At 34.9% G+C, this 25854-nt stretch overlaps 1 protein-coding gene across 3 annotated transcripts; it reads right to left on the reverse strand.

Annotated features, from left to right (window-relative positions):
- Positions 1-25832, reverse strand: LOC128982898 (WD repeat-containing protein 5B-like). Of its 3 annotated transcripts, none has more exons than XM_054401956.1 (7): positions 25814-25832; positions 11457-11674; positions 10081-10270; positions 6527-6728; positions 4842-4943; positions 620-712; positions 1-174 (listed from the first exon to the last, which is right to left on the reverse strand). In XM_054401956.1, exons 2-7 carry the CDS (start codon positions 11605-11607, stop codon positions 19-21), a joined length of 894 nt encoding a protein of 297 aa, XP_054257931.1. In that variant the 5' UTR covers positions 11608-11674; positions 25814-25832; the 3' UTR covers positions 1-18. The 3 variants fall into 3 exon arrangements, with proteins under 3 accessions (XP_054257931.1, XP_054257929.1, XP_054257930.1); XM_054401954.1 differs by lacking the exon at positions 25814-25832 and adding an exon at positions 25152-25282; XM_054401955.1 differs by lacking the exons at positions 4842-4943; positions 25814-25832 and adding an exon at positions 25152-25282.
- Positions 25833-25854: the final 22 nt, after the last annotated feature.

Genomic DNA, 25854 nt, shown 5'->3' on the forward strand with positions numbered 1-25854 from the left:
TACGGTATAAAAACAGCTTTATTTTAACATAAAATCAGATTGTATCAACAATTTGTCAATGGAGTACACAGTCCTTATATCTCCAACACTATCCTTCTTGCCTGCTTTTGAGGTCTTTATATAGTGGTCAAGGCAGTATACTCCTGACGAGTTCCCCTTATAGTGCATGATTGTCTGGAATATAAACAATTATTACAATTTTAACTTATTTTTATCATATTTTTACCATTTGTATTGTTGACCTATTTTATACCAGTACAACTATAATAAGTACAGTACCTTCAGTTCAAGAAAATAGTAAAATCTTTAAACCATGATATGGTACAACATTAGCGTAAAGTTTTGAATCCTTAATGGTTATGAATAACAAGACTAGGACTATTCCCTTATAAAACCCATAGAAAATGCCAGTGGGGTAGATAAACACAAACAGAATTAAAAATACCTCCTTAATTTATTTTGCAAAGCCTGTTTTAAGATCATACCTACCCCCAAGCCCCAACCTGAATCTATTTCCACTAGTTCAAATCACTTACCTATCAAGAATATATTAATAACTATAAGCCCATTAATATCTATCTACATCAGGTCACTTAAAAATTCTTAATTTTTTACTTACTGATAAACTCTTCAAAGATACAACTCGAAGGAGATTAGGATCTGTTCCCCCAACAATAATAGTATCAGATGTTACCCATTGCCCACAATACAACTGAAAAAAAAACAAGATGCAAAATTAAAGATTTAAAAATATTTATAAAAATTAATTTGGTTATAGTTTAAAGTAGTTATTACTTTTGACGTATGCCACTATCAGTCGTGTTTCATTTTGTAACGTTTTTGGTAAAGAAGGTTTAAGGTTTATAAGGATTTTGTAATGGATAGATGCAACAGCAGTCTAACCTTACTGTCAAAAACAGAGCCGGCCTTAGGTGTGCACACATAGGGCTTTGCGGTAGGTGCAAAGTAGCCTACATAAAAAGTCAGTAAATTATACGTCAATTACCAAAAAAGAAAATTTCGGTGTATAAATATTAACATTATTTATACATTGAGTTTTGTGTTAGTGTTGGGATTCTACTTTTTGGATTGAGGAGAGGATTGAGGAGAGGCCTCTGCTCAGAAATGTTTTTTACTGGGCCCCAAACCACCCAATGTCTCTGGACAAAAATATATGAAAATGCACAAATAAACCCACCAACACTGAATTTTTAGAGCTACTGGCACACAGAACCTTCCCACCAGTGGATAACACCCCCCTAACCCAAGCCTCAGAAAATAAAACTACCTTAACACAGCATGTTTTTTGTTTTTGTTTTTGTAAATCAAGAATAATTCTTATAGTATAATTCAGTTGTGGAATTAGTGATAGTGGCCAAAAACCACTAGGCATTGTCACCATGTTCAATTTGATTTAATTTGACAAGGACAGTAAATTACCATTAAAAAAAGGAGATTTTTGAGCGTAAAATAGTACTACAAATTAAATATTTTGACACTTTATTTAACCAAACAATTTTGGAAAAATCAATTGTCAACATTTAAACACTGTTACAATTTAGTTAGTACCCTAAAATCTAAAGTAGAATATGTGCGAAGTTGATGTAAAGAATTTTAAATTAAAAACTAAGGAATCAGTGCCAAACCCCTGGATATATTACTACTTAACATCATTCCAATACCAGCATAGTTATATGCCTGTTAACATGGCCATCTATATAATTAATACGCTACATGAAACTTTGTCGGTTGAACTCCTCCGCCATTTCTTAACCGATTTTATCCATTGACGTCTTATTGGAAAGAGCGTGTCACGTAGATTTGCAAACTGGCCTTACATTTTTGAAAAAGTCTCTTGGGCTCTGCCCCAGTGGCATTGAAAGTTACCATGTTATCCTTATGAAGAACATAATTGTTTACATTTTGATCAGCTGTATAATTTAATTGCTGTTATTTGAACCAATTTTATACATTGACGTCTCATTGGAAAGAGTGTGTCGCGTGGATTTGCAAACTGGCCTTACGTTTTTGAAAAATTTCCTTGGGCTCTGCCCCAGTGGCTTTTAAAGTTCCCATGTTATCCTTTTGAAGAACATAATTGTTTACATTTTGATCAGCTGTATAACTTAATTGATGTTATTTATTTTCGAAATCAATGAAATGATGAAACGCATTGGGTACATTTACTGTTAGTTGAAATTAAATATTTACTATTATTGAATTTGGGCATTGACTATTGGATACTGAAGTATTAATAGTCAAAGATTTGGGTTTGCGTACTTATTAAATGTAAACAATCCAGAAATCCTGGACAATTTTATATATTACACCAAATAAGAATAAACGGTATCAGCATTCTGACACATACTTTCTCCCATAAGTTTGTCAACAACCTTTATCATGTGTAAGCAGTGAAAGTAAATATACGGAAATGGGATTTGTACAATTTTGTTCAGAATTTAAAGGACTATAACATACTAAATTTTTATCAAAATCGTTCAAACCATTTTTGGAAAAATCCGATTTTTCCATTATTTTATGGGGTTTTTTATGGGAAAATAACATCATTTAAAATAACTTTTAAACCGTTATTTTTACAGAAATGGGATTTGCACCATTTTGTTCAGCATATAAAGGACCATAACATACTAAATTTTTATCAAAATCGTTCGGGCCGTTTTTGGGAAAATCTGATTTTTCCGTTATTTTATGGGGATTTATGGGAAAATACCCATTAAAAATCAAAATTTCTAAAAAATTAAAAAAACTATCAAATTGTAAGGACCATAACATATTATGTTGAATAAAAACCGGATTTTTTTCTAAAATCCTATTTTTCGTTATTTTATGGGTTTTTTTTATGGAAAAATAACATAATTTGCCATAACTTTTGAACCGTAATTTTTAGAGAAATGGGATTTTCACCAGTTTGTTTAAGATTTAAAGGGCTACAACATACTAAATTTTTATCAAAATCGTTCGGGCCATTTTTTAGAAAATTAGATTTTTCCGGTTTTTTATAGGTTTTTATGGGAAAATCCCCATTAAAAATCAAAATTTCAAAAAAATGAAAAAAACGCCTGGAGATACCATGGATTAGAACCTACATACCAAATTTCATCGAAATCGGACCACAGGTGTAGTCCTAGCTCTGTACACATCCAGACACACAGACACACACACACACACAGACATCACTTCGAAAACTACTTTTTTGGGTCCAGGGGGACCCAAAACGAATATATCCACTCAAAACTCAAACTCGAAAATTTTGACGAAAACAATACTTTCTCCATATACTATGGTATAGGGGGAGAAAGTAAAAATGAATTGACATATAGTACTGTATTTCTTAAGCAATCATTGAAAGGACCGAGTTGTTAACTAGGGAAACATAGGAAAACCATTGAACGCCACCAAGTAAAAGAAATAGCGATTAAGTTCTTTAAAGAATTTACTATTCTTATTAGCCTATATATAATAAAGAACACCTACAATATGAAGATTCCTACAAACAATGAACGATGATGATAGCCAAAGTGCTACTATTTTTGTAGGAAACATGGACCTTACTTTGTGATAATTGCAGAGGAAAGCCCTCTAAAACTAAATAAAACTGGTACGGCAAGGAAATTAATTTGTTTAACAGTCAAGTAATTTTAGAAGAATATGACAACATCCAAGAAACCTGTATTAAAACTTTTTTGTAGGATTTAACAATTATCTTTGACTATTAATACTTCTGTATCCAATATTAATGCTATTATTCACTTTTAAGAGAAACAAAATCCATCTGAACAAAATTAAGGCCTTTTTTCAACTCCGCATTTTTTCTTGGTAAATAGAATTTACGTTATAACAATAACTAACCAAAGTAATGCCAATTGAAGCAAATAAAAATTGTGACAGAGATGTTATGCAGGAAATCAGGTAGTTCTGTAAAAAATTTAATTTCTATTAAAAAATGACTGAAATTTGTTAACATACTGGTGACGATGGGTGGTACCATGAAGACAGACTACATTATCATTGACGAAGATCAACATGGACAACCTAATGCGGCTATATGTGGGAAACATTTGTAGAACACACTAAAAACCACATCAGCTTTGGAAAATGATTAACTATTTACAAGAAATTTTGATTATATGGAACTGTTATGTACATTGTGAGTAGTTCCATTAGTTAAATAATGTTTGAGTTGACTCTTTTAAACTCATCGTGAATTATGACGGTTTCGTTTTTAAATACGTTATCTGTTGTTAAATAGCTCCTGTACTTCTTTGCAATTGCTCGATTTCGAGCAACATGTACACTAGTTCAACTTAAAAGCCTGAAAACACAATATTGTCCAAGTCCAAAAGTATGTGTCATTGGTCAATTTTATTCATCATAATGTTGCAGCTAATTCCACCTGACGATCAAAATAGTCTTTGCTTTCAAACATATAGTATGCTTTAAAACCAGACTTGTTTAAAACTTGATGAGCTGATTCACGAGATGCTACAGATCTAACTGATGTCCTTGGATTTTCAATAGTAGTCTGCAGAATGTCTAATGAGCCATCTTCATCTGAAGGCACAAAATATGGTTGTCCAGATCTTGCTCAATCATTAACACTACCAGTTTAGTTTCTAAAAATCAAATAACTGTGTATTGTACTGTACGTAGATTTTAAAATAGGATATCAAAGGATTCAATTATAAATACATCAATACGATAAAATCTAAGTGCTGTATACTGTTACAGGCATGTTATAACAGGCATACTGTTACAGTAAAATTGATTAACAAACTTGATGACTTAACTTGCTGTAAATAAAAAAAATTAATATTAGGTACCTGACATTTGAATAAATCAGGTTCAATATTGGCAAGCAGTCTGCCCTGTTGGTAGTGCCAAAGTTGAAGAGAATTGTCTTTTGAGTACGAACAGGTCAATAACTAAAATATTGGGATTCAAACTATTAGTTACAACAATGTTATAAGCAATCATTCATTATTATTATATATATTTTAAAATAACATAGTTTCTTCAGAAAGCTTATAGGAAAATAAATAAACAAACATAGCCAGACTAACAATTTAATAACTGACTAGCCTATGTGGGTCAATTTTCAGAAGGCTCATTATTTAAGCGGTTTAAAATATTCGGTGTTTCATTTTCAATGCCAGAGAGCTGTCTAGAAAGTAACAGAGATTTGATTTAGGACTAGCACAGCACATGCACTGTCATCTTGGTGTTTGAGTGGTAGAGTAGCTAGAGCAATGTGAATCTCGTACTTTGTCCACAGTCGAGAGTGCGGAAGTAAGTGTTGCACTTTTGAAATTATTTATGTTCATTTTTGGAAGTAACCTATAGCAATAAAATCAATGAAGAGAGCGAGGCTAGGCTTTGAAGTTACACTGATTTTTATTTGTCTGGATCACTGGATCGATATTCACTAGACGTAGCATTGCAAAGTGGTTGGGTCAGGTTCAGACTAATGTAATGTAATTGTTGATATTTTTGTGATATGAAGTTTACTGTTCAATGATTCATATAAGCTCATAAAACAGCAGGACAAAGTTCCAATGACCCGAATTCAAAGTCAACTATTTAAAATGTAATAGACTTAAAGGTATCAGTGCAAGACAATACGGTGTGGGATTGATTCCAATTAAAATGAGTAAATTATGAGTAAAATGAAAAAAACCATGATATCTTTCTGAGGATTATAAAAAAAGTTAGGAAAAAGATGTTTTAAATAAATTTTGGTACTTCTTTTGTAACTACCACAATATTTACTGATCATGCTGTATATAGAAAAAAATGTTCAATCTATTCCAATACCGGTAACTTGTGTTTACACTACTGTGTCTATTACACTTCACTTTTTTTTGTTAAAATGTTATAATTATTTGCTAAATTTTTATTGGGTTGGGTTGGTTAAGTTATGTTTGAACCTTAGAGATAACCTAAAACTTAATTAAGTATTTTTACACACAAATACTTTAATACTTTTCAATAAAATGTTTTAGTGGTCAATAAAATAAAATATTCAATAGATTAGTGGCGTCGTCCTGTAATCCAGCTGCTAGGAGGTCACGAATTGTGGATATTTATAGGCATGCACTGTGGATACGATACTCCCTGACCCTGGTCCTGGTGTGGATGAACGTCCGCACTAGTGAGTACTACAACTATCCGCAGTACTATCCTGATAATTAGACCAAGTCGTTAATACCAAGGCAAAAATGTGGTTCGGAATCCACTGTACCAACTGTAGGTCGCTTGGTTGCCATTAGCTATATGGGCTATTAATTAACAGCTGTGTCTAAGGAATATGTCGGTCATAGTCACTAACAAGACTACAATAAGATCGCGCCACTCATCTACACTCATCTCCATTCATACTTGGCTTAAAATACCTACTTTGTATGGTCGCCATTTTATTGAAAAGTATTAATAAAGTAGTGGTTGTTAAACAGAAAAGGTCCCAAACACGGTATATAATTTCAGTTTCCTTTGCAAGTTTGGTGATCACCTCTCGTCCACTTTTGCTGATGTCCAGTCCCTCGCCGCACATGTGGACGCCTCTGATGAAGCGTATGGAGTGGTGAGTGCGGAGGTCCCAGAAGTGCACCACACTGTCCCAACCTCCGGACACAAACTCTGACGTCTGTTGAGGATGGAACACAGCAGTGAACACCCGAGAGGTGTGACCATCTACAACATCCGACAGTGTGCTGCGGCAAAACATCATTGTTACAAACCAATGTTGCTAATGTTGGTGTGATTACTTACTGTTAAGGATTGAAACTGAGTTACCGCATCTTCCATACCTAGATTAGCAATGTATATAAAAAACCAAATAAAATTATATTGTTTATGGACTTTTGTTTTTAATTTTAAGTAAAGAACTTATAATTATTAATACCCCTGCCACAGCAAACCTGCAGACTAAGCGAATTTCAACTTGTCTGATTACATATTTACTAAAATATTTCCATAAATAAGACACATTTATTCCCATTTAAATAACATTAGATTTAATGAGTGCTTAGGTTTGCTGCTACGAGAAAGGTAAAAAGTGTTTTTTGACCATACGTCAATAGTATAGGATGAAATAAATAAATTTGCCAAATTTTATCAATATATATCCATAAACAAGTAGGCTACACTACAACAATTTTCATTTTCTCCATGAATAACACTGGAATTTTAAATTACACTATTTTTGAATTTTCTCTATGACTGTTAGGCATACAACAGCGCTTCAATATACTAAATTATTTATTTTTTTAAGCTCTACAAAACGGTCTAAAAACAAAACCCCATTTTTACCCCATAAAACCCCCCATAAACCCCCGTTCCCATGGTCCGATTTTGCTGGATCGCGAACTCGTTCGAATAAACGTAGGTTTACACGTTAGTACCTAATTTCATCAAAATCAGATCATTTTTGCTCGAGTTATCGCGCTAACGGACACACACACATATATATTATGAATTTGAAAAGATGGTGTTTTTGGCCTCTGGGGATTCCCTATATGGGAAATTCGCTAAAAACTGGTTTGCTATACAGGGTGAGTTTCTACTAAGTGCGTTAATTTTTACCAGCTATTCTACTCACTAAAAGGAACAAAAAATGACAAACAAAAATTTTCCATCCCCACTCGTTATGCTGTAATGGCCGATTATGTGAATTTTTAAAATTACCTGTAATAGCTTCACTAAAACTAGCATAGAAATTAAGCCAATACACGTACAGCATAATAATTTATACCAATGAAAAGAGCGTTAAATTTCCTACAAAACCATTGCAACACCTTTAACATACAACCATATTTTCACCGTCGTATGTCTCACATAACATAAAAAAAGAAGTTTCAAAATTTATTCTTTACAACATCAAAGTGGTTTTACAACTATACATACTAATGTGATGTTTTGTCAAATTACGTAAAAAACTTTCCCATTTCATGCCCTTTACATTGAACCAAATGTAATACAGTATCTGTTAATTTCTTTGCTATTTTATAATCAGCTGACATCTGATCAGCTGGGTGTTAAACTTTGTTTACAAAACTAACTGATTGCAATTGTTGGCTTGTAAACATTTAAATTATTAACTATTTCATAATTCTATGAAAAAAAATAAAAATAAATTTGATAAAAATCTAGGTTAATACATTTGTACAAATAAACAAAATGAATCCTGTAAAGTCTGGTTTCTAGATTTTTAATCAAATTAGGTTTTCAAAATGTCCACCATTTTTGCTCTAATACATGTGGTCATAAATATGGTCTTTCCGAAAGTTTTTCACTATTGCCTTTAATTTTAGCTCCTCTTGAAGAAGGTTGGAAGCTTAAGTCCGATTTCTTAGCTCATCCGCTGTTTGAACTAGTGTTAGGCAATTTTCCTGTTTGAGGTAACCTCAAGCGTAGTAGTCCATTGGAGTCTGGTGACTGTGGTGGCCAAGAAATTGATCCGCCTCTTCCAATCCACATTGGGAAAGTATTTCCAATGTAAATTCGCACCCCATTATTGAAGTGGGGAGGTGCACCATATGCTTGCTAAACTATTCGCTTACGTACATCCAACGGGACGTCTTCAATGAGCCTTGGTAGAATATCAGTAAGGACGTTGACATACTGACAGCAGTTTAATGAATATGGAAGATCAATGAAAGGGCCAACTAACTGGTTTTAGAGTAATCTATTCAACTTAAATCTTGTTTGGTTTCGACACTGGTGTATCACATGTGGGTTTTCTGTAGCCTAGTGATGTCCATTATGGATGTTGTAAATACAATCCCGAGTAAACTTGGATTCGTCTGTCCACAAAATTGACTTGAGGAAGTCACGATGATCAAGTCAACTAACAGAGCGACATAACTGAAGTCTCTGTAGACAATCTCTTGGTTCAATAATCTGTACTCGTGTAAAATGGTAGGGATGCAATTTTTCCTTTCTCAATAGCTGAGAAATACCTAAGTCACGAGAAACTGTCATTGTTCTTGTCCGTGGATCGTCCTCAAACCACCCCAACAATCTGAAATAGCTTCTTAAACACATACACAATACACATCTTGTATCACGTTCCCAACAGAAAGATGTTTAGTGTCCATGGAAACTTGTATGGACACTGATGAATATTCGTTCATTTGAAAGTCACCTATTAGGAAACTGACGATTGTATTCACGTCAGATTACAGCTGCATTTGAGAACAGAACCCGGAACATAGCACTAAACAATTATAATATTTTCCAAGTATGTTCATGAAATAGTTAATAATTTAAATGTTTACAAGCCAACAATTGAAATCAGCTGGTTTTGTAAACAAAGTTTAACACCCAGCTGATCAGATATCAGCTGATTATAAGATAGCAAAGAAATTAACAGATACTGTATTACATTTGGTTCAATGTTTTGATTCCGAAAACTCTGACCTTGACGAGGTTTTGACCTAATTTTTCGAACTTTAAATACAGCAATAACCTTATGGGTTACATCATTTTAAAGGGCATAAAATGGGAAAGTTTTTTACGTAATTTGACAAAACATCACATTAGTATGTATAGTTGTAAAACCACTTTGATGTTGTAAAGAATTAATTTTGAAACTTCTTTTTTTATGTTATGTGAGACATACAACGGTGAAAATATGGTTGTATGTTAAAGGTGTTGCAATGGTTTTGTAGGAAATTTAACGCTCTTTTTATTGGTATAAGTTATTATGCTGTACGTGTATTGGCTTAATTTCTATGCTCGTTTTAGTGAAGCTACTACGGGTAATTTTAAAAATTCAAATAATCGGCCATTACAGCATAACGGGTGGGGATGGAACATTTTTGTTTGTCATTTTTTGTTCCTTTTAGTGAGTAGAATAGCTGGTAAAAATTAACGAACTTAGTAGAAACTCACTCTGTATAGACGGCCAAGACATGTTCACTGTATTACTTGAGTTTAGCGACTGTACTGCAGAAAAATGTACCAATGCAATGCAATGATAATTTTAGGCTCTAAAGTGGTTTGAGATATCTTACATTTGTCACTTATTCAAAGTTTAGTTTCACATTGTCCTAGCAAACTCACCCTTTCTCATAGGTTTGTTCTCTCTGTCCTGTTTCTGCATTGTAGAGATAGATAGCAGCGTTGTCACCAACAGTAAGGAACTTATTGAGTTTTGGGTGGTAAGCACTTCCGAGAACTTGCCTGTTCTCTTTTAAATCGAGAAGAACTTTGCCATTCTCATAGTCCCAGATTAGTACTCTTCCATCAGTATCTATGATGTGAATACAAGATTAATGACGTTGGTGCACTTTAGAGATAGCCTATGTATTATTATTAACTTTTTTTTTAGAATGAATATTTATGGAAATATACATATTAAACTAACGTACCATACTTGTATGGATTAGAGGTCAGGATTATACCATGCCATGGGTTACTCAAAAACAAAAAAATATCTTATATACTAAAAAAAATTTTGCAAAACTTATGACAGCTAGCCTGACCATACTACTGGACCGAATTACAAGCGGTTGGTACCAAATGAAAGATATTTTCCTGTAGATGTGCAGAATCCCTTAATAAATTAAAATAGAAATAAGCACATCAAATTAATTTTAAATTAAAAAAAAATTAACATGGGCCTTATGGTTTACCATGTTGGTGACAAAATAACAACAAAATATAAACAGAAAATCAAAACAGATTTAAGACATTCCAATCAGATGCAATACTAAGACTGCTGTCAGAGTAGCAAACTAATGATTTTTATTTTTATTGATTTTCATTTTTATTTGAGCAGTGATAAGAGCCTAGCGCAAGTCGGAAACTCCCTCCAGGATAGGCCAAAGGGGGGCTAGGCATTTGGGGAGAGGGGGGGGAGGGTAAAACACCGGGGGTTCTGGGTGTTTACTCTTACTCAGGGTCTGCGGGGGAGTGTCCTTACTGGGTGGTTTACTCTTATCCTGAATTTAACCATTTCCGGCCTGGATCCTCACTTCTGGGAACAAAAAGGTAAGATTTAATGAAAAAAATTGCAGGCCCTGGGGAAGCTCCCACTAATATTTTCACTGCACCCAATGTGTTAAACATAATTTAAATCATCATCAGGAAAATAAAAATTCGCTTAGTCATTTGCCTTTGTATTGGCATTAAGGAGGAAGAAAATTTGTAAGGGGCACTCTGTTACACAATTGTGAATACAAACTGGCTGGCTACAGATTTAACATAACAATGGCATGTGTATTTTCTAATAGTAAATTCCCAGATAATAATGGCATATGGTATACCGTACTAAAAATTATATTTTTCTGGAAAACATCTTACGTTGCAAACATCAAGCACGTAAATATGTTTTCACATACTGTATACCTTTATCTACATATTATGTATCTTTAAAATTGTTACAAAAAATTAATGTTATGAAATGAGAGGTAGCCTACTAATATTTGTATACAAACATGTTGACAAGAGAGCTGATGCCTGGGAATTGTGAGCGTTGAGTCGGAACTGAACACTTGTCACAGGTAAATCTTCTGTTATGTCTGGCCTGACTAGTTTATTGATCAGGTTTCCATCATAGGCACTATAAACCCGTATGATGCCATCCATGTGCCCTGCTACAAAAAATTCTTTGTTCGGAGAATATTTGCAACACAAGACATCTTTTTCACAATCACTAAAACAGATAAATAAGTACATACTAATTAATTAAAAATAGTAATTACTTTAATGTAACCAGTTCATTCACCACTTCAATGAAAGATTTCAAACTGTGATTGTTACTAGTTATTCTTTAATTTAGCCATTTATTATTGGGCTATTGGTGATATCTAACAAAATATCAGGCGTTAGTAATAAGACAAGGGTTTGGACCATTCCCTTACATAAAACAAAACATGTAAATTTACACAAATTACCTTAAGACATTTTATCAATTTGTTTTAACTTAATTCTTAGTTAATAAAGTTCCTAAGGTAATTATGTAACAATTTCTGTTTATGGTTGATGGATTATTGTTGAAGAGTTCTTTTTACTTTAATAACTGGCTGGAGTATATTTATCAGTTCTATGGTCTCTTCATGATGGAATTGAAAACATTTTCATTTAGTCCATTAACTCAAATAAATTTTCATGGGGTTGAAAGGGCTGCAAGGCAAAATACAAAATAATTCTGTTCCGGTTACAAAAAAAGTTCAACAGACTCTGAGGAGGGTATATGTTGTGATGGAGCCTGCCAGCGGTGGTTCCATCGTGAATGTATCAAAATGACCAAAGCTGAGTATCAACGCATATGCGGTAATAACAAAGAAAAGTGGAACTGCTCAAGAACCGATTGTGTTGTCCCTTCTAATCAGCCATTCTCTCAATTGTCATTAAAAATGGAAACAGTTATCTCAAAATTAGATGATTTGCTAACCAAAATAAATAAAATCGATTTAATCTCTAACGATATTGTTGGCATCAAGTCTGAAGTTTTGGAGATCAATGCCAAGCTATCTGCACCGGAACCTCGTGTCATGCTGGTCGAAGCTAAAGATTTCCAAACTTGAATAGGAGTCTTAGAAGACCAACAACGCCACTGGAGCCTCGGATCCTGAACACATTATTGCTGAAATTAATGAACGTGCATTCCGGGCAAAGAATATCATGAGCTTCAACTTGACGGAGTCTCCCAGTCGTGAAATCGACATTAAAAAGAAACATGATCTCAGCCTTGTCACTACACTTCTCAAGATTTCTCTTCCTCATCTAAACTATGACTTTATAGCCTTAGTAGAAACAAATCTCACTTCAGACAACAAGGACAATGAACTAGGGCTTACTGGTTTCGAATGTTTATAGATGCGACCGTTCCACGAATACTAGTACTAAAATCTGTGGAGGTGGTACTCTTATTGCGATACGCAATGATATTCCGAGCAGTGCATTAACCCCAACTACATGCTCGACTGAATGCATTTTTGCCTCTATTAATCTTCCCGGATCTACACTTGTCTTTTGCTGCGTCTACATTCCTCCAAACCAGCCATCAAGTGCTTATTTAAATTTATCTAATTCATTTAATGAAGTGATGTCATCTGTTAGCACCTGGGATAAAAATATACTGTTGCTTGGTGACTTCAATCTTCCAGATACTGATTGGTCAAGTGATGACGACAACCCTACATCAATCTCTCCACGATATCTGAATGACCTTGCTTCAGCTTATGGACTTAGACAAATCAACTCAGTCCGTAATCTCCGTGGGGTGTGTCTTGATCTGGTTTTCTCTTCCCTTCAAGACTCTAATACAACTCGGGCTGAGGACACTCTTCTTGACAAGGACACGCATCATCCTGCACTTTCTGTTTCATTTACATTACATAATTCTTACTCTCACCAGCCTCCTAAGTTTGTATTGGACTTTCGCAATTGTGATCTGGATGGAATCTTTCTTTCAATACAAAACTTAACTTATCCTCTGAAATTTGATCAACTAAACCCAAATGACTCCTCCAACAACTTCTCTGGACTTCTAGGACATCTTGTAAAACAGTTCACTCCTCTAAAAAAGATCAAAAGTACGACCTTTCTTAAATGGTTTTCTGCTGAGCTGAGAAAACTTTCATTAAAAAGAACATTGCCCACAAATTGTACAAAGATTCCAACTGTTACTCTGATCTGATACGATTTAGAGCACTTGGAAGGAAATGCAAGGACCTCGCCAGAATATGTCAGGATAACTACTTGAGAAAAGTTGAAAAGAGCATGCCAACAAATATTAAATCCTTCTGGTCACATATCAATAATCTCAAATCTAGCCCTGCTATTCCTCCAACCTTATCTTTTGAAAATACTGTAGCTGTGGACCCTTTGGATAAATGTGAAGCCTTCACCAATTACTTTTCGTCTGTCTTTAGCAATGATGTGCTGCCTATTCCTACTACGACTATGGATGGAGCATTAGGATTTCTAAGTACACCGTAACTGTGAATGATGTTTTTCAGAAACTAATGACCCTCAACCCCAACAAAAGTGCTGGCCCTGACAATATACCTTCCTCGACTCTCTTAAAGAAGGCTTTGTTGTCCCCATTTTGAAGTCCGGAGACAGATCGAATGTTATAAACTATAGACCTATTGTTATTCAGTCTAAAGGTTTTTGAGAGCTTACTTCTGGACTTCCTCTACTTCCACTTGAAGCATAGTCGATGAGCAGCTTGGTTTTCTTCATGGATGATCTACAGTCTCCAACCTTCTTGTATTCCAAGAGTTCACTATGGCCGCCCTTACCTAATCGAACCAAGTTGATTGTGTCTACTTGGACTTTTAAAAAGCATTTGACAAAGTCAACCATTGTCTTTATTTGCCAAGCTCTCTGGTTATGGAGATGGTGGAGGTCCTGCTGAGACTACTAGTAAGTTACCTTACTGGAAGACAGCTAATGGTTAAATGTGATGGTGCCATATCTCAGCCTTTTCCTGTGCCATCTGGAGTTCCACAAGGTTCACATTTGGCTCCTATTCTCTTTAATCTGTTTATAAACAATATTGGCAAGATTATACACTGTAATTTCCTTATGTTTGCTGACGACTTAAAAAGCTTTTTGAAGATGGTTCATTCTGTGTTAGATCAAGATAATCTTCAGAGATCCCTAAATAGCATCAGTGACTGGTGCATGAATAATGGAATGAATCTAACACTGCAAAATGCCAAGTTATGTCTCTCAAGCGTGGGACTAGAATCCTCAGCTATGACTACTGTTTAAATCGTGTTATTCTACCCAAAGTGGACAGGCTTAAGGATTTGGGCATCATATTATGACTCAAAATCTCAGTCCGTTTCAACACCTTGCTCATATAACGGCCAGGGCTAACTCGCTCTCAGGATTCATACACAGATCTACCAAGAACTTCAAGTCACCAATCACACAAGTGATCCTGTAAGTCATTGGTCTGCCCCATCTTGGAATAAGGGTCTGTTATATGGTCTCCATATCAAGTTGGTCACATCCAGATGCTTGCAAGAACTCAGGATCGCTTCATTAGGATGCTTGGACCCAGACTCGGCTTCAGATACTGGGGACATACCTGTTCAAGAGCTTAAGGTGCAGCTTCATATCCAACCACTGCATATAAGACGTATGACCTTTGATGCTATTTTCCTTTTCAAACTGATCAATGCACATATAGACTGCCCTGAACTTCTCCGCAATATTTATCTTGTTGTGCCCAGAGGAACACGTTCCAGAACTCCTTTCCAGCGACATTATCAACCAACACTTTTTGCATACTACAATGGCCTGTGCAGATTGCAGCGGACGGGAAGTCAGATTGGTGCGCGGGTCGACTTTTCTGTTATTTTTGTAGTTTTACTTTTACTTTTATTAAATTTATTATAGCTTTTAACATTTAAATAAGGACATAGATGAACTTGTAACAAACTTTATTTCTATACAAACCATTCTTAATTATTGATCTTATTTTCATAACACAAAACCAAAAACATATGATATTAAACTATTAACATTATTAACTATTTGACAGTTTCTAGGAGGCAGAACATTTTGCCATTACACAATAAAGTACTATAAGTAATTTCAACATACCCCCTTAATGGTAAAATGTTCTCTTTATCGTTAAACATTCAACATGTCTCTGAATTTGTTGAAGTTTGGATATGTGAGAGGTTTTGTGAACAAATCTGCTATCTGATCATCAGTCGGGCAGTATTTAATTTCAAATACTTGATTCTGATATTTTTCACTCAGATAATGAAATTTCACCTCAATATGTCTTCTTCCTGTTAAACTTAACTGACCAGATTTAATTAGTTTCATAGAACTTTGGTTGCCCACATACAAAGTCACTTTTACTTGTTTTCCCGTTATCTCTTCAATCAAACTTCTCAGAAATATGAATTCCGTACAGCAATCTGCAGCGGCAATGTACTCAGCCTCTGTTGTAGATTTTGCAACAGTGTTCTGTTTTTGTGATCGCCATGATATTGGTCCTCCAGCATAAATTATAAATAACCAGTGGTACTTTTTCTTTGATTCTTATCACCAGCATAATCAGCATCGCTGTATGCAATAAGTTCAAGTACTTCTTTTTCTCGTTCTTGTGACTTAGAGAACTTTATTCTTCTGTCTTGGGTACCTTTAAGATATCTTAGAGTTCTTTTAACATTTTGTACATCTTCTTTCTTAGGTCTCTCTATGAATCTACTTTCGTAACTAACTGCATATGACAAATCAGGTCTAGTTTTACTTGTGAGATATAGTAAGCTTCCAATCATTTCTCTGTAGTTAGAATTATCGTCATCAGATTTTAAAATTTATTCTTCCTGATTTTGTGGTGATATTGGGGTTTTAACTGACTTGCAATCTGCCTAGTTATATTTTTCATTTCTTGTGATGCCAAACTCCATGTTTAACATGGTTATCAAATGCTCTATTCGTTATTTGTCCTTTCCAAAAACGATACCATCATCTACATGAATTGCGATTATGATTTTTCCTTGGTTGCCTTTAAAAATACATTGATCAGATTTTAGTTGATCAAGGCCATGTTGTTTCAGAAAGGTTGTAAGTTTTTTATTCCATCGGCATGGTGCTTGTTTTAGACCATAAAGGGCCTTTTTCAGTTTACAGACCTTCCCTTTTTCAGTGTAACCTTCTGGTAGTTTCATGTACATTGTTTCATTTAATTCACCAAGAATCCTGTTTTTACATCGAACGTTTGCATTTCCATGTCTTCTTTAGCAGCAATTGCAAAAAAGCAATCTCAGTGCACTTGAATCAACGACAGGACTGAATAAGTCTTTATAATCAATATCATCTGGGTTTTGTTGGCATCCTCTGACCACAAGACGTGCTTTATACCGACCATCTTCCTTAATTTCAAAAATCCATTTAGCTGTAAGTAATTTTTCTCTCTCAGCCTCTTTTTCATCAACCAATTCCCAAGTGCTGATAATTTTAAGAGATTGTTTTTCCTCTTCTATTGCTTGCATCCACTTATCTCGATCTGAACTTTTCATCGTTTCACTATATTGTCATTAGCACTTGGTCTTCCTCAAAACAGTAGTTTTCATATCTTTTGGGCTTTTTTATCACTCCTCTTGGCCGAAGGTTGTATCCTTCTTCTTCCATACTTTGATCCAGGTTTCTATCTTCATTTATAACTCCACTTTGACTTTCATCATGTACTTCTTGGCTTTCTCTAGGTCTATCTTCATGTATTACTCTTTCTTCATGTACTTCTTGGTGTTCTATTATTTAACTTTCCCTTTCATTTATTTCTTGATGTTCTTCTACTTCATCTTCCCAATTACTATGTTCTTCATGTCCTTCTTCAAATTGTTCAAATATTTGTTCATTTTGAGATTTACGGTATTTTCTTTGTTTTCACAGAAAAATTTAGATGTGAAGATCACATCTCTACTTACAAATGTCTCTCTTCTTTCTGGATCCCATAGCCTGTATCCATTCGTGGCTTATCCAACAAACATGGCTTCTTTACTCCTTGGGTCAAGTTTTCTTAAAGGCTTTATAACTTTGGCATATACTTTTTTGCCAAAAATCTGAAGATTACTTAAATTGGGCCTCTTTCCATACCACTTTTCAGCGGGAGTATTACTTGATCCAGTTGCAGGACTTCTATTAGCAAGATAAGCGGCTGTTAACACAGCTTCTCCCCACATCTCTTTGTCACATTGGGCTTCAAATAATATAGATCTGGCTTTGTTCATTAAAGTAAGATTTAGTCTTTCAGATTTCCCATTCAATTGTGGAGTAAATGGAATGGTAAAAGCAATTTGTATACCTTTCTTTTTACACCAATCAATGAATTCTACATTTTTGTATTCCCCGCCATTGTCACATCTTAGTTTACTGACTTTCAGATTGAAATGAGCTTCAGCTTCAGCGATATACTGTTTTATATACATTGACACTTCACCTGCTGATTTTGTACTCAACAGATACACTTTACAAAAATGTGTATAGACATCAAGCAATGTCAAAAAATAATTCTTACCATCGTATGTAGGAGGATCAATGGGACCACAAAGATCACTATGTATTATTTGTAGTGGTCTTTCAGCTCTTGGTCTCACAGTTTTGAAAGGTAATCTTACCTGTTTAGCCTTAGCACACACTGAACAGTCCAAAATAGTTTTATTCTCCTGCTTTCCAAAACGTATAGGCCTACCTTCACACATTTTAGGAAGTTCTTGCAGTTGCTTATGATTTAGATGACCCAATTTTTTATGCCAAGTTTCTAAATTATTACTATCTTGTTCTGACATCATAACAGACTCATTTTGTACTAGATTTACTATATACATTCCGTTCTTAGCTTTATCACCCTCAATCACAACACAGTTTTGTGGAAACTCAATTTTTTCATTTAAAATGTATACCTTTTTATTGTCAAAATATACTGAACCGTTGTTTTCTGTGATTTTGTTTACAGACATAAGATTCTTATAGACAATTCGGGAACACAATACACATTTTTAACTAGACATTTTTCACTTTTACTCAAAAAAGCTATTTTAGTGTTTTTGTGACTTTTATTAAATTTATTTTGTTCAGGCTTACCTTTATTCCTAAAAAAAAACAGTCCTCCTCTCTATGATTTGTCTTTTTACAAATTCAACAGACTTTAAATCTACAGTTGTTTTCATCATGATTGTTTTTCTTACACATTGAGCACCATCTCTTTGGGAAGTTTGCTTTGATGTCCTGTTGTACCACACGAAAAACATGTTACTTTCTTCTTGCCTCCATAATTTACTTCCACTTTAAAAGATACGTTTTCATCCTCTTTAAGCTACTTGCCATTTTCACTTTATCCTCTTCTAGAGTCAGTCTTGCAATGAGATTCTCTAGGGTTTTGTGTGTCTCCTGAGTGGAATCCCAGGCACTGCTGAAATGCTGAAAGCGTTCCGGGAGGATAGTCATTATCTTTGAAATCATCATTTGTTCTGTGATTTCCTCATTTAGACATTTTAATTTACAAACAATGTTTTGAACTTCACTAATATTAGTATTTACATCTTTGGATTGATCAAACTTGAAATTGTAAAAATCTTGAAGTAGTAAACATTTTTGTTGACCAGTGTCTTTTCTGTATATTCTCAATATTGTATCATACATTTCTTTTGCTATTTCACATGGCATGAGATGGACTTTGACTTTGTTATTAACTGTTCTCAATATTTCATGTTTAGCAGTTGCATCTTTTGTCTTCCATTTCTCAATTTTTCCTGTATCACGTCCACATTCAGCCAAAAGTTCTGTTCCATCCACTATGTCCATTAATTTCTTTGCTGTGAATAATATTTTTACCTCAAAATGCCACATAGGAAATGTGCTAGCCTCTTTCAGTTTTTGTATGCAAACTATTTCATCACTATTTACTGATGTCATCTTACCCTTACTGTTTTCTTTTCACATAAATATTTTTAGTTATTGTTACAAGCTTTTATTGGGACTGGGCCCATAACTTTCTGTTATTTTTGTAGTTTTACTTTTACTTTTATTAAATTTATTATAGCTTTTAACATTTAAATAAGGACATAGATGAACTTGTAACAAACTTTATTTCTGTACAAAACCATTCTTAATTATTAATTGATCTTATTTTCATAACACAAAACCAAAAACATATGATATTAAACTATTAACTATTTGACAGTTTCTAGGAAGCAGAACATTTTGCCATTACACAATAAAGTATATAAGTAATTTCAACAGACTTATTCTCCGGTGCAACTGCTTCGTTCAAAAGAAGAGCCGCTGTTGTGCTTAGTGAGGGCAATTTGTGAAAGTTCCTATTTTGGTGGTGCATTTTGTAGTATCCTATTAATGGGCCACAAAAATTTAAGTGCCTGTATGTTCAGTATTACAAATTAATCTGTGCTGCTTATTTATTTTTTTTGCTCATCACCAAACTTTTTGTATGTTTTGTACTTAATGCCTTTATTGCTGTTATCTCTTTTTGTGTGTTGTTTCTTGTTGGTTGTTGTTTCACATTATTTTATTCTCTGTTTTTCAATATCTAAGTTCCTGTTATTTTGTTAATATTTTATTCCCTCTGTTCAATATCAGAATAGTTCCTGTTATCTTGTTAAAATTATACTTTTGTTATTGCCACTTAAGAGTTATCTATTGTTGTTTTGGTTGTTTCTTGTAATGATCACTGTTCGTTTACTTTGTTATTTACACTGCTGCACCTTTGTTATTTTTTTTTCTCTCAAATAGTTTATTCTTGTTACCTGTTACTTTTGTTGTATTTATTTTTTCTTCTTCTCTTGTTGATTTTATATTTTGATTGCTCAAGTTCCCGAGTTTTGCTCAGTTCTTCTAATTTTTATTTCATCACTGTTTGTTTTGCTTGAATATGCTACCTTAGAATTACTTTTGCTATTGTTTGCTTGCTAATGTATTGAATTGTATTAATGTATTGTTTGTAAAATGGTGTTTGCCATTAAGAATAAATAGGCTAGATAAATAAACAGAAAAGAAGTGTTATAGAGACGAAATGCTACAGTAAAATTATTAATTACACACCATAAGACCAGTTGGTTCATTTATCCTAGATATCTTAGCCAGGTTAAAGTTTTAGCTAGCCATACAATACCATGTAGGGTGACTTGTACAGTGAATAACCGGTTAAGGTAAAAATGTTTTGTTAACTTAACAATCCTATACTCTAATACGAGCAAAGTTTGCTTGTATGTATGCTTTCACCAAGATCTCGAAAACGGCTCTGACGATTTTCTTGAAATGTTGTATATAGTTTATTTCTGGCCTAAAAACGAGTTTACTGCAATTAGAACTGCCAACAAAAATCTAATTACGTAGAAAAATGAAACTGAAAATCACATTTTTTTAACATTAGTCTTATGGGTTGCTAGGTAACCATGTTGGCTGAATTAAATAACAAGGAAAAAGTAAACAAAAGACTTGTAATTTGTCTATCCACAGTATACTAGCAAAACAAAATACAGTACAAAAGGAAAAACATCAGTTGTTACTATTGAGCAAAGATTATACTGAAGATTACTAGATTCTATAGTCAAGGGTAGCAGTGTGGAGTGTGAGTTTATGACGATTAGATTACGGTATCTGCAATCCTTAAATGCTATGGAAAGGGAGGAAAACAGGTCCACGACATAGGAAGTGGTGAAGGAAGTAGTAAAGGCGAACAGTCTGGAGTGTGGGAACTGTTTATGACGATTGAATTAAGGTATCTGCAATCCTAAAATGTAATGGGAGGGAGGAACCAGGTCCATGAGGTAGGAAATGAGGAAGGAAGTTGTAAGGCTAGCAGCGCAGTGTGTGGGAACCGTCTGTGGCATTTATGTATCTGCAATTCTAAAATAGTAGTATGAAGAAGGAGGGCAAACAGGTCTACGACATAGGGAGTGGTGAAGGAAGTAGTAAGGGTGAGCAGTCCGGAGTGTGGGAATTGTTAATAACGATTCGATCAAGTTATCTACAATCCTGAAATGCTATGGGAAGGGAGGGAATCAGATCAGCAACGTAGGAAGTGGTGAAGGAAGTAGTAAAGGCGAGCAGTCTGGAGTGTGGAAACTGTTTATGACGATTAGATTAAGGAATCTGCAATCCTAAAATCCTATGGGAAGGGATGGAAAGAGGTCCGCGACGTAGAAAGTGGTGAAGGAAGTAGTAAAGGCGAGCAGTCTGGAGTGTGAAAGTGTTTATGACGATTAGATTAAGGAATCTGCAATCCTAAAATCCTATGGGAAGGGATGGAAAGAGGTCCGCGACGTAGGAAGTGGTGAAGGAAGTAGTAAAGGCGAGCAGTCTGGAGTGTGAAAACTGTTTATGACGATTAGATTAAGGAATCTACAATCCTAAAATGCTATGGGAATGGAGGGAAACAGGTCCGCGACGTAGGAAGTGGTGAAGGAAGTAGTAAAGGCGAGCAGTCTGGAGTGTGAAAACTGTTTATGACGATTAGATTAAGGAATCTGCAATCCTAAAATGCCATGGGAAGGGAGGGAAACAGGTTCACGACGTAGGAAGTGGTGAAGGAAGTAGTAAAGGTGAGCAGTCCGGAGTGTGGGAACTGTTAATAACGATTAGATCAAGTTATCTACAATCCTAAAATGCTATGGGAAGGGTGGGAATCAGGTCCGCGACGTAGGAAGTGGTGAACGAAGTAGTAAAGGCGAGCAGTCTGGAGTGTGGAAACTGTTTATGACGATTAGATTAAGGAATCTACAATCCTTAAATCCTATGGGAAGGGATGGAAAGAGGTCTGCGACATAGGAAGTGGTGAAGGAAGTAGTAAAGGTGAGCAGTCCGGAGTGTGTGAAAGTGTTTATGACGATTAGATTAAGGTATGTACAATCCTAAAATGCGATGGGAATGGAGGGAAACAGGTCTGCGACGTAGGAAGAGATGAAGGAAGTAGTACAGGCAAGCAGCCCGGAGTGTTGGAACTGTTAATGACGACTTGATTAGGGTATCTGCAATCCTAAAATGCCATTGGAAGGGAGAGAAACAGGTCCGCGACGTAGGAAGTGGTGAAGGAAGTAGTAAAGGCGAACAGTCTGGAGTGTGAAAGTGTTTATGACGATTAGATTAAGGAATCTGCAATCCTAAAATGCTATGGGAAGGGAGGGAAACAGGTTCACGACGTAGGAAGTGGTGAAGGAAGTAGTAAAGGTGAGCGTCCGGAGTGTGGGAACTGTTAAAAAAGATTAGATCAAGTTATCTACAATCCTAAAATGCTATGGGAAGGGAGGGAATCAGGTCCACGACGTAGGAAGTGGTGAAGGAAGTAGTAAAGGCGAGCAGTCTGGAGTGTGGAAACTGTTTATGACGATTAGATTAAGGAATCTGCAATCCTAAAATCCTATGGGAAGGGATGGAAAGAGGTCCGCGACGTAGGAAGTGGTGAAGGAAGTAGTAAAGGCGAGCAGTCTGGAGTGTGAAAACTGTTTATGACGATTAGATTAAGGAATCTACAATCCTAAAATGCTATGGGAATGGAGGGAAACAGGTCCGCGACGTAGGAAGTGGTGAAGGAAGTAGTAAAGGCGAGCAGTCTGTAGTGTGAAAACTGTTTATGACGATTAGATTAAGGAATCTGCAATCCTAAAATGCCATGGGAAGGGAGGGAAACAGGTTCACGACGTGGGAAGTGGTGAAGGAAGTAGTAAAGGTGAGCAGTCCGGAGTGTGGGAACTGTTAATAACGATTAGATCAAGTTATCTACAATCCTAAAATGCTATGGGAAGGGTGGGAATCAGGTCCGCGACGTAGGAAGTGGTGAACGAAGTAGTAAATGCGAGCAGTCTGGAGTGTGGAAACTGTTTTATGACGATTAGATTAAGGAATCTACAATCCTTAAATCCTATGGGAAGGGATGGAAAGAGGTCTGCGACATAGGAAGTGGTGAAGGAAGTAGTAAAGGTGAGCAGTCCGGAGTGTGTGAAAGTGTTTATGACGATTAGATTAAGGTATCTACAATCCTAAAATGCGATGGGAATGGAGGGAAACAGGTCTGCGACGTAGGAAGAGATGAAGGAAGTAGTACAGGCAAGCAGCCCGGAGTGTTGGAACTGTTAATGACGACTTGATTAGGGTATCTGCAATCCTAAAATGCCATTGGAAGGGAGAGAAACAGGTCCGCAACGTAGGAAGTGGTGAAGGAAGTAGTAAAGGTGAGCATTCTGAAATCTGAGAAGTGTTTATGGGAATAAAATTAAGGTATCTACAATCCCAAAATGCTACGAGAGGGGAGGAAAACAGATCCATGACATAGGAAATGGTGTAGGAAGTAGTAATGCTAGCAGTGCAGAGTGTGGAAACTGTCTGTGGCATTTATGTATCTGCAATTCTAAAATGGTATAAGGAAAGAGGGCAAACAGGTCCACAACGTAGGGAGTGGTGAAGTAAGTAGTGAAGGTTAGCAGTGTGGAGATTGGGAGTGGATTAATGTATCTGCAATACTTTTCAGAGTAAACTAATAATTTTCCCCGAGCAAGGCTCGGTCCCCAGGTACTGCTCGTAAATGAGAGTATTAATGCTATATATTATTAGGTATACAGTACCTAACTACTTTTTGGTTGATATTTAAGGGTTTGCCTTTATATTATAAGTTGTTCATAAAAGATCAATTACGCATTGTAAGAATTGTTTTTTTACCAAAGTCATGAGTCCAGTAAATGACCGATGTCATGCCAGTGAATGACTAGTCTTATGCCAGTGAATGACCGACTTCGGAAGGTTTAGTAAATCACTTATAAAATCAGTAATATACCAGAAAAAGGGTTTAAAAGTTTTAACGAAGTTTTATACGTTTACGTTAGGAATGTAAAATCAAAAACATAGGTATAGGCCTGGTTAGCTGTTGGAAAAACGTCTTAAAGTGCCAAAGAGGATATTCAATTGGGATAAATCGTAACTCCTGGACTGAATAAAACATCAATTAATAACCATTTTAATAAAAAATGTTTACTTACTAAAAATAAGTAGATGACTTCGATGCCAGTCACTCACTCTGGTTGAGAAAGACAATTAATTATGATTTAAATCTGATAGGTATTGATAATTATATTTCTCAATAGGTTCTGAGCATTTTTATAGTAAATAATTGTAAATTAGAGTCCAAACCCAGTAAATGACCCCATATCAGTAAATGACCCATAGGCCTATCATGTGACCGCTTGAAAAAAAAACATATTTTTTTAGTAGGCCTACGTATGAAAACAGATAGTTTTCTAAATATACACTCTTAATATTAAATAAAAGGAACCCTAAGAAATCACTATTTCAACCGATTTTTTTTTCTCCACAAAATGAAGGTAATGTAATATGCCTTACCTGTAGAGTTCTTATAGTGGCAGAAGCTAAAAACTAAAATTCAAATCATGTCCAAAATAGATCATCAAAATAAACATAAATAACTAACAATAATTAACAACTGATAATTTAATATGAAGAATAGAGTAATATCTATTTTCTCATCTAGTTTTTTTCACTCCTGATGTCTTAATTTAACTCTTATTATAGATGATTCATAGGCAGCAGTCATTCACTGGACAGTCACCTTACATGTGCTCAGAAGCCACAATACTTGTCACCTAATCTTCTAAGAATCTATTAACCAATTTTTCTATTTAACTTACATTCTGAGGGATAGTGGGAGGTCCAGTAATTTTCCCTTTGACATTTTATTCAACATATAACAGAATCATATTTTAATTAATTTTTTAGTCATATTACAAACACTTATATCAAAACAAGCCTTTTATCTGTGTCTGTATGCTTGTTATTACTAAATTTTCTAACTGATATAAACATAAACAAATAGTAAAATTACATATGTTCAGCCTGAAAAATGTATCTAATAACCCTAATTTAATCGTTTCTGTGCCATATAAATTATCTGTTGTCCATTAAATTTGTACTATAAACAATAAGTCATATGACAACAAAAACTAGGCTATCAGCTAAATTAAAATAACATAAATAATTACCCAATATGATTAGTTTTGAATATTATACCAATACTAGGGACATAAATTTATAAGTGTAATATAAGTGTAATAAGTGTTATAAGTGTAAATGTGTGTGTGAGGCTAAGTGTAATATGCTTTTAGACTCCTTTTCTCACACATTTTCAGTCACCATGGCATGAAATGAATTATTGTCTTTTAAGTGTTTACAAATTATTGACAACTATAGCAACAGAGTCCGTTGTGGTTAAATACAACGGTCTCTAGTAAAATAATGGTTATGAAATCCATACACCACTTTACTAAGTATTAAAAAAGTATTAAGTACTCACTAATAAGGTACAGATTAGGCACATAACATTAGAATCACACA

Source organism: Macrosteles quadrilineatus, unplaced genomic scaffold (assembly GCF_028750875.1).
Source record: "Macrosteles quadrilineatus isolate MER2022 unplaced genomic scaffold, UCM_ALF_1.0 Scaffold_1__1_contigs__length_201487025, whole genome shotgun sequence".
In the NCBI taxonomy this organism is placed as follows: Eukaryota; Metazoa; Arthropoda; class Insecta; order Hemiptera; family Cicadellidae; genus Macrosteles; species Macrosteles quadrilineatus.